At 42.7% G+C, this 13,589-nt stretch overlaps 1 protein-coding gene across 9 annotated transcripts in view; it reads right to left on the reverse strand.

The window, feature by feature from the left end:
- Positions 1-13,589, reverse strand: part of AMBRA1 (autophagy and beclin 1 regulator 1) — a 147,658-nt gene that overhangs the window by 19,879 nt on the left and 114,190 nt on the right. For all 9 annotated transcript variants that reach the window (XM_023528727.1, XM_023528723.1, XM_011356918.2 and 6 more), the window contains 2 exons: positions 9,464-9,652; positions 8,451-8,605 (listed from right to left, as the gene is read on the reverse strand). In XM_023528727.1, the coding sequence (XP_023384495.1) occupies positions 8,451-8,605; positions 9,464-9,652 (344 nt within the window). The remainder of the gene's footprint in view (positions 1-8,450; positions 8,606-9,463; positions 9,653-13,589) is intronic.

Raw genomic sequence — 13,589 nt, forward strand, 5'->3', positions numbered from 1 at the left:
AGGACCTGGGGACCTTTTGTGGGGCTGGATACACAACCCAGCTGCTGACTCATGTTTGCAGAGTCCTGGTTTCACCTGACTCAACTGCAGCTGCTCCCTGGTATATGACGAATGCTGACAGAAACCCCCCTCCCCAAGCAGACTTCTCGTTTCTGTCTAACATCTAGGAAGGGAATTGGAATCAATATGCCAGAAGGAAGAAACTTTTTAGAGTCAGTGCCATCAGCACATCAACAGAGAATGAGTCAGGTCACCAAGAGCTTTATGGCTCTAAAGGTGTGGGAGAAGGTAATGATCCTTCCACTTCTGGGGTCCAAGACAATCTCTTGTACTGCTGCCCCTGCATCTCTCAAACTCTTAACAGGAAGGAGTAAAAGGAAATAGTTCCTAGATTAAAACTAAACGGGTCTTATTTCTTGTTCAAAGATAGACAGGAAAAGAATGAGGCAGCCAGAGGAGCTCAGTGGGAAACCTTCCTCTCCATCCTTTTAAAATTTAGAGGAAAAATGTATTGCTGCCCTCAGCAAGATGCTTTCTCTTCCACTACATGTCAATAAAGCTCAGACCATTAGTCCAAGCAGCAAGTTGCACTGCTCGTATCAGGCCAGGTAAGAAGCTAAAAGAGAGAAGTTTATGGTTATCTGGTTTACATTTGGGAATCTCATCATCTGCAAAGCTGAAACCTCACCATGGAGGCAAGACGTCAAGTGCAGTTGGCAGATTTCCTTTGTTTTAACTAAGACATTGGAAGCTGACTGGAAGAAGGGGATAACTGGAAACTGAAGCTGGAGGGGCTGTGGAAGAAGGCGCAAGCCAAGGGGGCTTTGAGGGAGAAAAGAACTGTGAGGAGGAGAAATGCCTTTGGGTAATGATGGGAATCAAGGGAGGCTTTAAACTTTTAGAAAGGGAGGGTTACCAGAGGAGAATTAACTCTCTGTGAAGAGGGAAAAATCAATGGAAAGCAGATGCTAAGAGATAGCTGACCTTTCCATTGGAAATGGATGGCTACGCATCTTGATACAGACTGAGAAATGCACACATCCCAGAGCAGGCAAGGGAAGGGATACTATGGTCGCCTTTTCTTCCTTTCAAGTGGTTGTTTTGCTTAGATTCAATGAATTATTGGTGCTTCTTCATCCTCTAGGAAAATATGATAGTTTTCTAGAAACTTGAATTTCTTTAACTGGCTCCAAACCTTCTTTATAGTCTACTCTGGAATTTAGAACTCACAGAATATTGATTTTCAAGTAGTTATTTTAAAACAAGAATGAGAATACCAAAACATCTAACTCTCCCCCTTATTCAGTTGAAGCAGGAACAAATCTGCCTAGATAACTCCTGTCCAAACTAAAGTTCTCCCAACAGAAAAGAGCAAACACCTCCTTTTCTTAACTCGTTGGAATTTGTGGCCCTCCACTGCTACTGATAATCTGCTGCCTTGAAGTCATTTCTACCCAACCTCTTATGATTTGTTGAGACCTATAAACTTTGTCTTATTTGTTCCTCTCAAAGATATCCCAAGGACAGTCAGAGGACAATAATTTTCCTCCTATTCCCACATCTCTGAGCATAGCACAAGTTCCTGAGCTTCCTTGGCTTTCTAAATCTCAAAGGAAATGGCCAAATGAATAGCTATTCTAGATATTCACCTTGGATAAGAGAATCTTTCAATATATTTCAATAAATTCAGTACATTTTGGTTGATTCATATTTTTTGAGAGAAGTACAGGACGGGGGTCACATCGAAAAAACAAAACGTTTTACCTTTCACCTCTGAATTGATCTACTGGGGATCTCTTACTATGTCTCAAGTGCTGGGACTAGAACCCTGAGAAACCCACTGATACTGGGCAGAATTGTGGAAATGAGTCAGAAATTCCCTATTTTCATAAAAATCACCTCATTAATATTTTTGTTCAATCACTGTTTACTGAGTCACATGTTAGGCACAATAATAATGGTGTTGAGTAGAGGTGTATGTTCATGTATGTGCAGGAAATACATGGCGCATAAGATTTCAAAGTGACACCATTCCTGGAACAGAAGCTGACTGCCTCCTGTGTACCAAGCACAGTAAAGGCCAGGAACAGAGCAGTGAAAAGGCCAGTTAAGAAGCCAGTCATCTAACATGTATGCATCAGAGCAGGGACCAGGTCCACTTTTTTCTCTGTATTCCCAGACCTAGCGATGTACCTACACCATGATAAGGGCTCACTAAAATTTTACTGAGTGAGAAGAATAATGTAGTACAGAACGCATTCTACTAAGAAACCATGGAGGAAAGAAACTGTTGGAGTGGAAGGAATCTGTCATGGAAAAATTTGCCTAATTTTTGGCTTTGACTGCAGCTCTAAAGTTATTTTTAATTTTTTATCTTGCCCCCTCCCTTCTCTGACAAATCACATCAGAGACACCCCTGACTTCTCTCTTACCTCCCCCCCATTTCCTATAATGTGCTGAAGAAAGGAACTTTTTGAGGATAGATGCTTTGTACCACATCTCAGAAGTCAACTTTAAGATAATTGCAGCGGAAGCAGCTTTTAATCAACTGACAGACAGCTTTAAGAAAATTAATGAGGACATAATCTTAGGAAGGAGTAAATCATTTCTGACAACAAAGCTGTCTCTCTTTTATCCCAATCTCCCCTTGAAGAAATAGTACCCTTCCAGGATACAAAAATAAAATAACTTCTTTGGTTTTTGCCACTCCCAAGGCCGGTCAAGATTACACAGCTCAGCTCCCTTAGATTTCTATAGAATACTCTGGATTGAACTAGAGTTCTAGGTAATTTTTGAATCTAGGGAAGTATAGATGACTGAATTATACCACAGGCTAAATTCAGGGCAAGGAGGCAGCTATAGTGAAGATTACATATTGAAGAATGGGGCTAGGATAGGCCAAAAGAGCCTACACGTGTTAGTTACATAAATGCTGGTCACTGCTGACAGTGCTGGACACCTACCCTGACCCATGATCTAAGCTACAAGTTATGACTAATTTGAGTATTCTGGATACCAAGTATTTGTGGTTAATTTTCATAAACTTTTAATAATAATAACCAGTCATCACTAGGCTCTGTGAAGATGGCTGTGAAATGGTATAAAAGAAAGCAAGCCAACTCATGTTTATAATCAGGGTGACACTAAGATACCTATTAATGGGTATCACGGTGATGTCTCCAATCCAAGGATAACTGAGTTCAATGTTGGAAAAAGGAACTCAAGAAATACTCCTTCCTTCAGATGGGGATGGGCCTAGAGAGGATGATAAAGATAATGCTTCCCACATTTTAAGCCAAAGCATCTCTGTATTCTATAACACCGTAGGCAAATAGGCATGAGCTTGCACTTAAGAGCCCAAGTCACCTGTGGGCAGGTAAGAATTTTAATCATGGGAAGAAGCCTCAGAGCATTAGTCCATCACTAGAATGTTAGCATGATTCTAAATGCTTGAAATCCTTAGGGCAGGAGGTACTCATAAATCTCTCAACTTCCTGTAAGTATCTGAAAGATCTGGTTACTAAGAGCCATAGAAGTAAACCCAGATGAGGTTCCAGAGACAGTAAGAGACAGGGTGAGAGCAAAAAGGGAAATAACAAAGCTATATTGACAAGTGAGGTCTAACTAGCATCCCCAGGTGATTTGTTCTCAGTCTTGACTGAGCAGTCATCTGGAGGGCCTGGTAAAACAAAGACAGCTAGGTCCCACCCTCAGAGCTTCTGAATCAGCAGGTCTGATAATCTGCATTTCTATTAAGTTCCCCTGTGATGCTAAAGGGGTCCCAGGGGAATATATAGTGAGAACTACAGCCCAGTTAGATGTGAGTAGGTTGTAGGTCCATAAAAACTGTTAACAAATCTGCTTTCCTTCTCTGCTGCCTAGGAACTGTTGAGGATGAGAGGGATGCATATCTCCAGACCTAGAGTTCTAGAGGGAGAAGGCATACATGGGGACAGTCCACCGCTGAAAAGCAGAACTCTGAGGGTCAAGAAGTAAGGGAGCGGGGAGTGAACAGGAAGAGAGGATGGGGAGAAGAGAAGATGAGCAGGGAGAGTAGGGGAGAGAGGTGGGTGAGGGGAAAAAGGGAGGCAAGGGCAGGCTCTCTTTCCAATATCTACTCCAATCTAACGATCTATCTAGACAACAGTCACTCAACACTTGAACACAGTTTTACCACATAGCCACAAAGAAAAAGTTTTCAACCAAATTGACCCTTAAGTATTTGAGGCTTTGACTTAAAAAGCTGTTAAACGGGAAAAGGAGAGCTAAACTGCTTTCTGTCCTAGAGCTTCTTTTCCCACCCAAGTCAAAGGAAGTGTCTTTGTTCATCACCAATAAAATGACCAGAGAGAAAAGCACTGGTGAGATTCAAGCAACCAGTGCCTCTCGGGTCTGCAGGGATTATGCAATAAGGATCCTTTTCAGTTCTTATTAAACCACTTATACGCCTACAACTCCCCACCTATTGGGGGAATGGTCTATGAACCTAGGAGAAAGAGTACACACCACCTGTTAATTCCTGTGTTGAAAGTACTAATCCTTACTCTTGTTTTCTAGTTCAAAATGCCCTAGCACATCTTCCCTGCTCCCCAATGCTGACTTTGCTACCATTCCTAGGTAAAACTGCACTTATTACTGATAGAAACTGGAAGAAGAGTTTGGTATATGACTATTTCTGGTTTCATCAGTAATTTTATATTTTTGTTATTATGCTTTTACTTGGTTACAGCCAAAGTTTTTATAATGTGCAAGTTGCCACTATTTTAGAAAATTAATTGCAGTTTTCTGTTATAATATCGTGCCTTGTTCCAATTAGAAAATGAAAGCAGAGAGGGAACACAGGCAGTTTAGTGTTTTGAGAATTTAGAAAAACCTCAGCTAACAATCTCTAAATGCCTTACTTAAAAACAAAACAGAAATTAACAAAAAGCCTTCTCTGGCTCAACTGTAAGTGAGTCAGAGAGAAAATAAGACCTTGAGTCACTGAGCATAACCTATCCAGTCTGGAGGAGCCTCCAATAGACAGAGGGAAGGGGGAGATAAAATACGTGCCTAGTCTTATTTTTCCTGATTTGCCAATAATACTAAAATTGGGAAGACTAAATAACCTCAGCAAGCAGAGACAGGACATATCAGAAGGACCCTAGATCCTGGAAACAAGCATAAAAATTAAAGTGCCTCCACATGGGAAAGAAAAGAATCCAGCACAGAGATATTCAAGGGAGAACCCTGGAAAGCAACAACAGTTGAGAAAAAATGGGAGGTGAAGCGGACAGCCAAAAAGCTAAGAGCTTGGTAGGAAATGGAACATAAACGCCACTATGCCTGCAACAAAATTAGCAAAGGTGGTATCAAAGCACCATGCATAAAACCACACGTAAACCTGAGACTGTGTCTCTGCCTTGCTGAAGAGGCTCAAGGCAGAAACTTAAAATGAAGAAAGTAGTCATTAAGAACAGCAGTTCTCAAACTCAAGTGCATATCAGAATCATCTGGAAAGCTTGTTTTACAAACACAAATACCTGGGTCCCTCCTGTCCCATTCTCATTCTGATTTCAGGTCTGAAGTGGAGTCTGTATTTTAACAAGGACCCCATGTATTCTAATGCAGGTTGTCCGAGTAGCGAGTAGCACAGTTTGAGAAGCACTGATGCAGAGGTCGGAAGAACTGCTTAGAATAAGTGCACCAAGGATAAGCACAATTAGCAATTCATTTCCAGAAGAGTTTTCATATGGAATTGTATAAGAGATCATCTCTTGGGGAGAGATGTCACTTAGTGGGAATTCAAACCAGATAAGTCAATGCTCTGGAGGATGTTTTCTTGGGAAAGTCTGTTGTTCCAACATGCTCACTTCTCTGAACGTTACCATGGTGAGTTCTAAGAGGTAACACCAAAGAGAAGGGGAATTCTGAGTTGAGAAGCTCTAGAACAGGCCCATTACCCAAAACAGCATTCCTTTAAGGACAGAGCTTGACATTACAGATGGAGACACCCACCTATACTTACCTGTGCAAAGAGGGAGATGCTCTACTGTCCCATTAAACCCTTGCTCCCTGTTCTCAGACAAAAATGCACTTCTTGCCTTAAACGGTGATACAGCACAGCTATCCAAAAAAGCTGGTGTCTTCCCTTCCACCAATGACTGAATTCAGGGACATGTGCTGAGTGCTTTGGTGCCTTTGGACGTAAGGGGCAACCAAGACCTGGAAAACCAGAAACCTTTCTGTAGCATGGGGGTTTAAAGTCAGAATGGGTGGACATGGTGAGCAAAAACCTTGCTGAGAAGCCTGGATCCTGTCTCTTGGGTGACAGGAACACTTCCCAAATGGGAGCTTTCTAGTTACTTCAGCTCCCTCTCCTAAGTAGCAGATGGTGCCTATTGAGAATCAAAAAAGCCTCACTGGGAGGCCTGAAAAATAGCTCTTGTCACGAGGCATGCAGCAGCTGGCTGGTTGCCTTGAGCCCCTTAGCAGGACAGCAGCGAATTACCACATCTCCTCAGCAGACTTCTCCAACTGCATTTCCTGAGCTGCCAGCACCATTTGCTACAACATCTTGGCTCCTACCCTGTAGCTGGTTTGACCTTAGCCAGATGTTTCTGGCTACTTATGGAAAAGAGGAACCATGCTAGGACTGAGGACTGGCAGGCTGTGCCCAGGAATTGGGCAGGAGATGGTTTCCGGAAGAGGCTGAAGATGTCCATTAGTGCTGACAAAATCAAATACTGTCTCTTAATGATTATAAACAATTATTCTATAATTAGGCAGGAAGGGTTAGAAAAATAGCTGTGGGGATCAGGATTCTAGGTGGCAAAAAGCAGGCACCATCCAAATCTTAAGATAAGCAAAGTAAGAATATTAAAACTAAAATTCAGCTTCGATCCTCAAATATCTAGATAAGAAAATAGGATTGATGAACTTCCTGCGAAGTCCTCTCTTGATCACCCAATGTCAAAATTTCCAGTCATATGGAATCCAAGAATCAGAACTTTCCTGTCATTATGATGTCAAGAGCAGAGAATACCTTGTTTCTGCCCTTTGAAAGGCATGGTAGGACGTGGTGTCATCCATCAGTGGTGCTGCTAGTTACCGCCTAGAAATAAGTGGGACACTTTGTCGAGATTCTCTTTCATTCACTCTGCTTCTCCTGTCAGATTCCCTATTAGGTACCTGGACTTCAAGGAGTTCACAGTCCAAGAAAGGAGGGTGACATGGAAACAAATAACTACAGTATGCTATGGTGAGTGTTAACGTGAGTACGGCTATTAGGTACAGTGGTGGCACAAGGAGTGATCGGTTCTGTTGAGGAAGGTTCCACACTAGAGGAAGAGCTTGTGGGTAGCTGGGTTTGAGGGAGAGGGGAGCATTCCAGGTAAAGGCACACTGACAAGAAAGAGCCTTATTAAATTCAGGGTGCTTGGAAAGCGATTCGGCAGAGTTGGCTAGAGGGTCCCGACAGGAGACAGGAGGGAGAAGAGGATGGAGACAACCACACCAGGCTGCCTACTTTCTATCCCGTTGTATATAATGGGTCTTATCTCTAGTTTTTTTCTTTAAAACAAATGCTTCCCATTCCAGGCACTCAACAAGCATCTCCATGCATAGCACTAAATGAGGGCCCTGGGGGATATGCCCCTAAGGAGCTTACACTAAACCTGGGTGGATTAAACATACACACCACACAGCTAAAGAAAACACGACACAACACAAAAACAAGTGCATAAAACCATAAATGGCACAGCACAAAGTGCTAAGGAAATTCACAGGTTCTGAGCTTGAGATAGAGCTTAAATACTATGTAATTGGACTCCTTTTGACAAGACCCTGGTCAAATGAGCCCCCATGAGATGTGGGAAGCTCAGTGAGAAATGAGTTGAGTCCAGAAGGCCTCTAACCACACAATGCCCGGAAGGCTTTTACGGCACTACAAGCAGTCTGCTCCAGAGAAGAAAGGGCTCTAAATAGGACCTTTCTCTGCTGGTGAAATGGATGGTACAGTTAAGAGCACAGCAGCTGCCCAAAGTTTCTATCTTCCATCATGATTATAACCCACAGAAAATAACATTTCATAGTATACTATCTCTTCTTACAGGTTGCTTTCTCAAAAAAAAAAAAAAATTTTAAAATAAGCATTAATATTTCATTGAGTTCTTTATATTGAGGTTAAGGATGTATTTAGTTTGGTCTTTATCCAAAGATCTTTTCAGGCCTCTGGGGAACCTAGCTCATCATCTATCTAGGGTGTGAGAAAGTCCCTGCCTTTTCATAGCCCAGAGCTTCCAAAAGTAAAGCTTGCTGGTGGTCATGGATGGGCCAGACTGGAGTGTTCCCTTATTCCTTATGAGCATGACATCTCTGGTCCTGGCTGGGAGATCACCCCATGTCCTTCATTAACCCTGCCAAGCCCAGGAGAGTTGCCATACAGCGGAGGCACAAGCAGTGACACTCACCCTCATGGAGGTCTCACCACCATGGGCCTGCTGCAGCCTGAAGACCTGGGCCACCATGTGTTCTGTGGAGGGGTGCAGCAGGATCCTTCGTGAGGCCAAGCCCACCATTACATATCGGCCCATTGGGGACAGGCTCACTGAAATGGCATTGGGACCTGAGGGTCAAGATAAGAAAGAGATATTTCTCAGAGTTCTTGCTATTATAAAGAAATAATTTTTCCTCTTAGTCTTTTCTCTTTCTCTCCAATCTGCATCTTTGTTGGGTCATCCTAGGGTTATCTCATAGCACTGTAGTGAGGGGTAAAATGAGAAGGCATGTAAAGTACTGAGTACAGTGTCCGACATACAGAAAGTACAAAATATAAGTTAACCATTGTTATCAGAGAATCACATTTTTAAAAACTGGTATCATACTGCAAATATTATTTTGCAATCTACTTTTTTCACTTCACACATTATAAACATTTCCCACCATTAAATATTCTGTTAGAGCATTTTAAGGACCAAATGGTATTCTGTCCTATCAATGTACCATCAGTTATTTAAGCAACTCTTCACAATTTCACATTTTTCTCTATGACAAATAAGAGTACTGTGAACATCGTTGCATATAAATCTTTGTATAGTTTTCTGATTATTTCCTTAGAAGCGAGATTGCTGAATCAAAGAGAACATATATTTTGGGGGCTTTAAATACATACTTCCAAACTGCCTTGCAGTTTATGAGTGTGCCCACTTCCCCAAGCCACGACGAAAGGTCAACTCTTATTCCTGGCCACCACGACAGGGGTATATCAGTGATGCTACTGTGGTGGGAAGGACTCTTACTCTGAGAATCCTCTGCAATGCTACCAGCCAGGTCTCCTGCAAGGCAATCTTCCTCTGGTCTGCGCTCCACAGAAGCAGGGGTAGCATGTGACCATTACTCATACCTAAGCCATGCCTCACCTAGGAATGGCCCATGCCAAGGAACCAGCATCCCTCTGTCACAGGTTGGGCTTCCCATCCCTTACCAAATCGCTTGGTGTAGAGCATTTCACCCAAGTTGTGGGGGGCCAGGGAGTACACTGCCAAGATGCCTTCATCGGGAAAGCCCCTTTGGCTGCTGGGGATGAAAGCTGCCAGGAGCTGGCCGTCTGCAGAAATGTCGCAGCTGGCATCATTGTAGATTTTGCAGTTCTGCACCAGCACATTCACGGAGGCTACATTAGACAAAGAGAAAAGAAGGTAAGAAAGTTTGGAGGTGATGGCATCAAAAATTCTGTGCCAAGAAATTTGGGGGCCTTCCTAGGGCCTGAACCCTCTCTAGAACTGCTAAAGGCTGCTTTGTCAATCAAACTAAAATGTCATGGAACAAGAAACACAAGAGAAACAGAAGACATGTCTCTCCTACCACTTTAAAAGAAAACTACAGATAAGTCAACACAATACAACCACCTACTGAGTCTTAGTTCACACTTAGGAAACATCATTTGAGAGATCAGATAAGGAAAAGTTATTATAAATTGTTCCTGGAGAGCCACTCAATAGCCGTTATTGTCCAAAAGATCAAAACTAAGATGAATAAAAATGCAAACCCACTGATTCCAAGAAAAAGGTGATACAGGTAAAGAAGCTTCCTTGGGGCAAGATTCCTATTCTACCTGTGCTTTGTGACCTGGAAGAAGGAAGTCATTTCACAAATTTGCATCTTTCTCATTTAAGAGGAGTGTGGAACATTTAGAGATGTCAATCTTCTGGACAGTTATTTGCTAATACTACTGCCTAAATCCACAAAGCAGGATAAGGAGAAACAAAGCCTGGCTAGCCCCAACTGGACAGCTAGAGCTCAATTCACTTCTTACTATGCTCTCTCTATGCCTTATCCATACCATAAGCCAATGTTCCCGAGCAGCCCCAGGCTGCCCTTGGCAGTTACTGAGAATGAAGCATGGCTCAGCCAGGCACCAGGATTAGCACCAGAAGTGGGGTGGGGGGTGTTGGAATGTCTGTAGGTAGAGAGAATCTGCTCCTCACAGACCGGAACTGTGCTTGAAGGCTTTGTTTCGGTTTTCATTTGAATCCCTCTCCAAGGCCCACTGTGCAATTCTCTGCCAGGAGGCAGTGGCTTACCCTTGATGTGAGCCTGAGCCTAGAACAAGAGTGCCCACATCATGGGCGCAAGCAGAAGAGCACGACACATCCAAAGGGGCCAAGCTGCTCTGGGCTTTGTCTCATTGAGATCTACTTTATGTGCACATGCAAAGAGACTTTACTCCTCAAGATTATTTGGATGTCCACTGTTGGAAGCATTATGGTTAAAGAAAAAAAAAAGCGACCCTCAGCTGCCCTCCCAGATATCAGGTGATCTACTGCAGTAAGCCAACAGGCATGACCTGGGAAGTCAAAGGCAAGTTTCCCCAGGAAGTCAACTTAAGGAAAACAAAATAAAGAATTACTTTTCAGGGGTCTTGAAGCTTATGGGATTAGGGTCTTAGAGTTATTTCTAAAACTCCACATTCATCCCCCTTTCCCTGTGTATTGCTAAGGAAGCCACAGAGATGACAGAGTAGATCAAAAAAGACATCAGAGCACATTGATTAGGTTATTGTGCCAACTCTCGGGGGCTGACACCAACAGCACTATTACGCATGAAACCGAGGAGGGACCACAAGGATGGTTGTGTTTGCTAACTAATAAAAATAATGACATCCAAATACTCATTGCTATCACCATTAGGGCTCTGTACTGCTCAACTTCCAACCCACCATCTGCTCCAGCCTGTATGGCTGGGTTTATCTAGTTAGCACAGAGACTGTCTGCTCCTTTCTCAGGGTCCCAAGCCTGCTGCCAAAAAGATGAGTCTCCTCCTTCCCTGGATTGCCACATGATTCCAGTTGGGGAAACAGAACCAAAGGAATTGGGGGAAGCTTTAAGGAGTCCATCTTGGTTTTCTAACCTTGAGAGGTTGGCACAACCCTTAGATAAAAAACTGATAATTTATACTCTAATCATCAAAGGCAGAGAGAGAAACAAAGTGAAGAAATCATAAATATTAAGCAAGACATGAAAATAAACAGGGAAGGAGATGGGACTCTGGGAACTTTGAGACAGCTTTGCAGTTACTATTTTACCCACATTTAACGTCTCAAAAATGCATGGCAGGTATTTTATGAAAGGAGGTTTTCTATCTTGCTGTTACATAGATCTAGCTCATATGTGTTAATGTGCAATTCAGTCAAACATATAGATCCTATGATGACACTCAAAACGTACCACCAACATAAAAGCAGCATTAAATTGCTTACTGCCATATTAATTTCTAGGAGGGCGGGGGGTGGGGAGGGAGTACAAGTAAGGTTTTCCTTCTTCTGGAAAGCTTGGCTCTAAGCCCCTGAAAAACTGGGCATATAGACAAAAAACATTTTGACAGCCTCAAATCCAAGCCACTGTGTTTGTGTTTGTACTATATTATGATAATTCCAAGTCAATGGCCATCTTGCAAATTCTGTCTCTTCCCTGTAACTCCATCCAATTTCACAACTGCTCCCCATTACAGCAGTGAGCTCAGAGACAGATTTGCAAATAACAAATGAAAAACGAATGCTGAAAATTAAAACAGAGCTTCTCCAGCAGCATGTTCCGTTTCAGAAACTGTGCAGCTAGTGATCTAGGGTTTCACTTCCACCCTAATGAAGGGATGTGGCAGGAGCGCAGTGATTTGGTAGTCTCATTTCAGCAAGCACTGGGTGGTGTGTTTACAATTTCATTTTTATTTCAAAGCTCCAATTAGCAACTTACATTTGCTGCCTGTTGTCTATTAATTTCCCACATGGAAATGAAAATGTTCAGTTACAATAGTGAGTGGTCACTGTATCAGTTCACTCATGCAGCTTCTTCTCAGAAGGCTGAAATTTTGATGAGTTAATTTATACAGGAAGAGATTTCTTGGATCTCTGTTACTAGTTTTCTCGGGCCATAGGAAAGTAATCCACTAATGACAAGGACAACTCATCTTTTTTGAACTCAACAATAATGTAAGCAGGTAGAGAAAAAGGTGAAGTGAAATACAGCCTAAGACACTGGCAACTCAGGTACCACCAGAAACCTCTGTTCTGCCCCCTGCCTCACCACAGTGGTTCTCAAGCATTCTAATGCATCAGAATCACCTGGAGGGCTTATTAAAAACGGAATGCCAGGGCAGGGCCTGAGGATCTGCACTTCTAACAAGTTCTCAGGTGTCTCTAATGCTGCTGGTCTGGGGCCACAAGTGAAACCGGCTGCCTTACCAACTGTCCTTGATCCCTGAGTGGTAGCTCCAGAAACCTGCCTTGCACTTAAAAACAAAATACATGTGAGGAATGATGATGGGGCAGTTAGCTGTGCAGCACAGACTGGAAATAAAGGCTAGAAAAGAAAGGATTTTTCAAATCAAAACTGCTTAAGAGCTTCAGGGGGCAGCTCCAGGAGGAGAAAAAACAATGCGGAAGACAGCAGGAAGCCATGTTCCAGACTCTGCAATGTAATCTCCTCCTAATTATAAATGATTTCCAAGTGAAAATGCCCTAGCAGGGAATGGGAGGGGTTAGAAATACTGATGCCTGGAGGAGCAGATGGCTCTGCCTTCCTATCGGCTCCATAAATTATAAACAAACACCTTGTACAAAGATCGATCTGTAGCCTGTTGCTGGCTGGCCAGATGAGACCATGGGAGTGATTAGCAGTTGCAGTGCTTTTGCAAATGCATTAGATATCAATTTGGAAAACCCAAAGGGGTTTAAATCAGCGGGGAAACTTCCTTTTGGCTATCTCCTCTCATATTTCAGAATAAGACTTCCTCCACAGAGCTCCAGGTGACACTGTAAGTACTCTCCAAAGGCACCAGTTACTATATCCCCTGTGGTGCAATCTGCCCCACACTGCTCGGGGTACCTATTGACCAATGCTAGTCATCCAATAAGAATTTACTCTTACAAAGTGTAATTCGCAGTGAACCGAATGAGCTCCTTTTTTTCATGAAAGTGGTTTCAAAACTATACACTTGAGGCATTATTCACAAACCTGTAAAACTCTTTACAGACAGTAATTCAGTGATCCTGCCATCCAACTGAGAGAAACGGATTATCTAGAAAATGTAGCCTAACTCCAGAAAACTAGTAA

This window comes from Pteropus vampyrus, unplaced genomic scaffold (genome assembly GCF_000151845.1).
Source record: "Pteropus vampyrus isolate Shadow unplaced genomic scaffold, Pvam_2.0 Scaffold31, whole genome shotgun sequence".
NCBI lineage: Eukaryota > Metazoa > Chordata > Mammalia > Chiroptera > Pteropodidae > Pteropus > Pteropus vampyrus.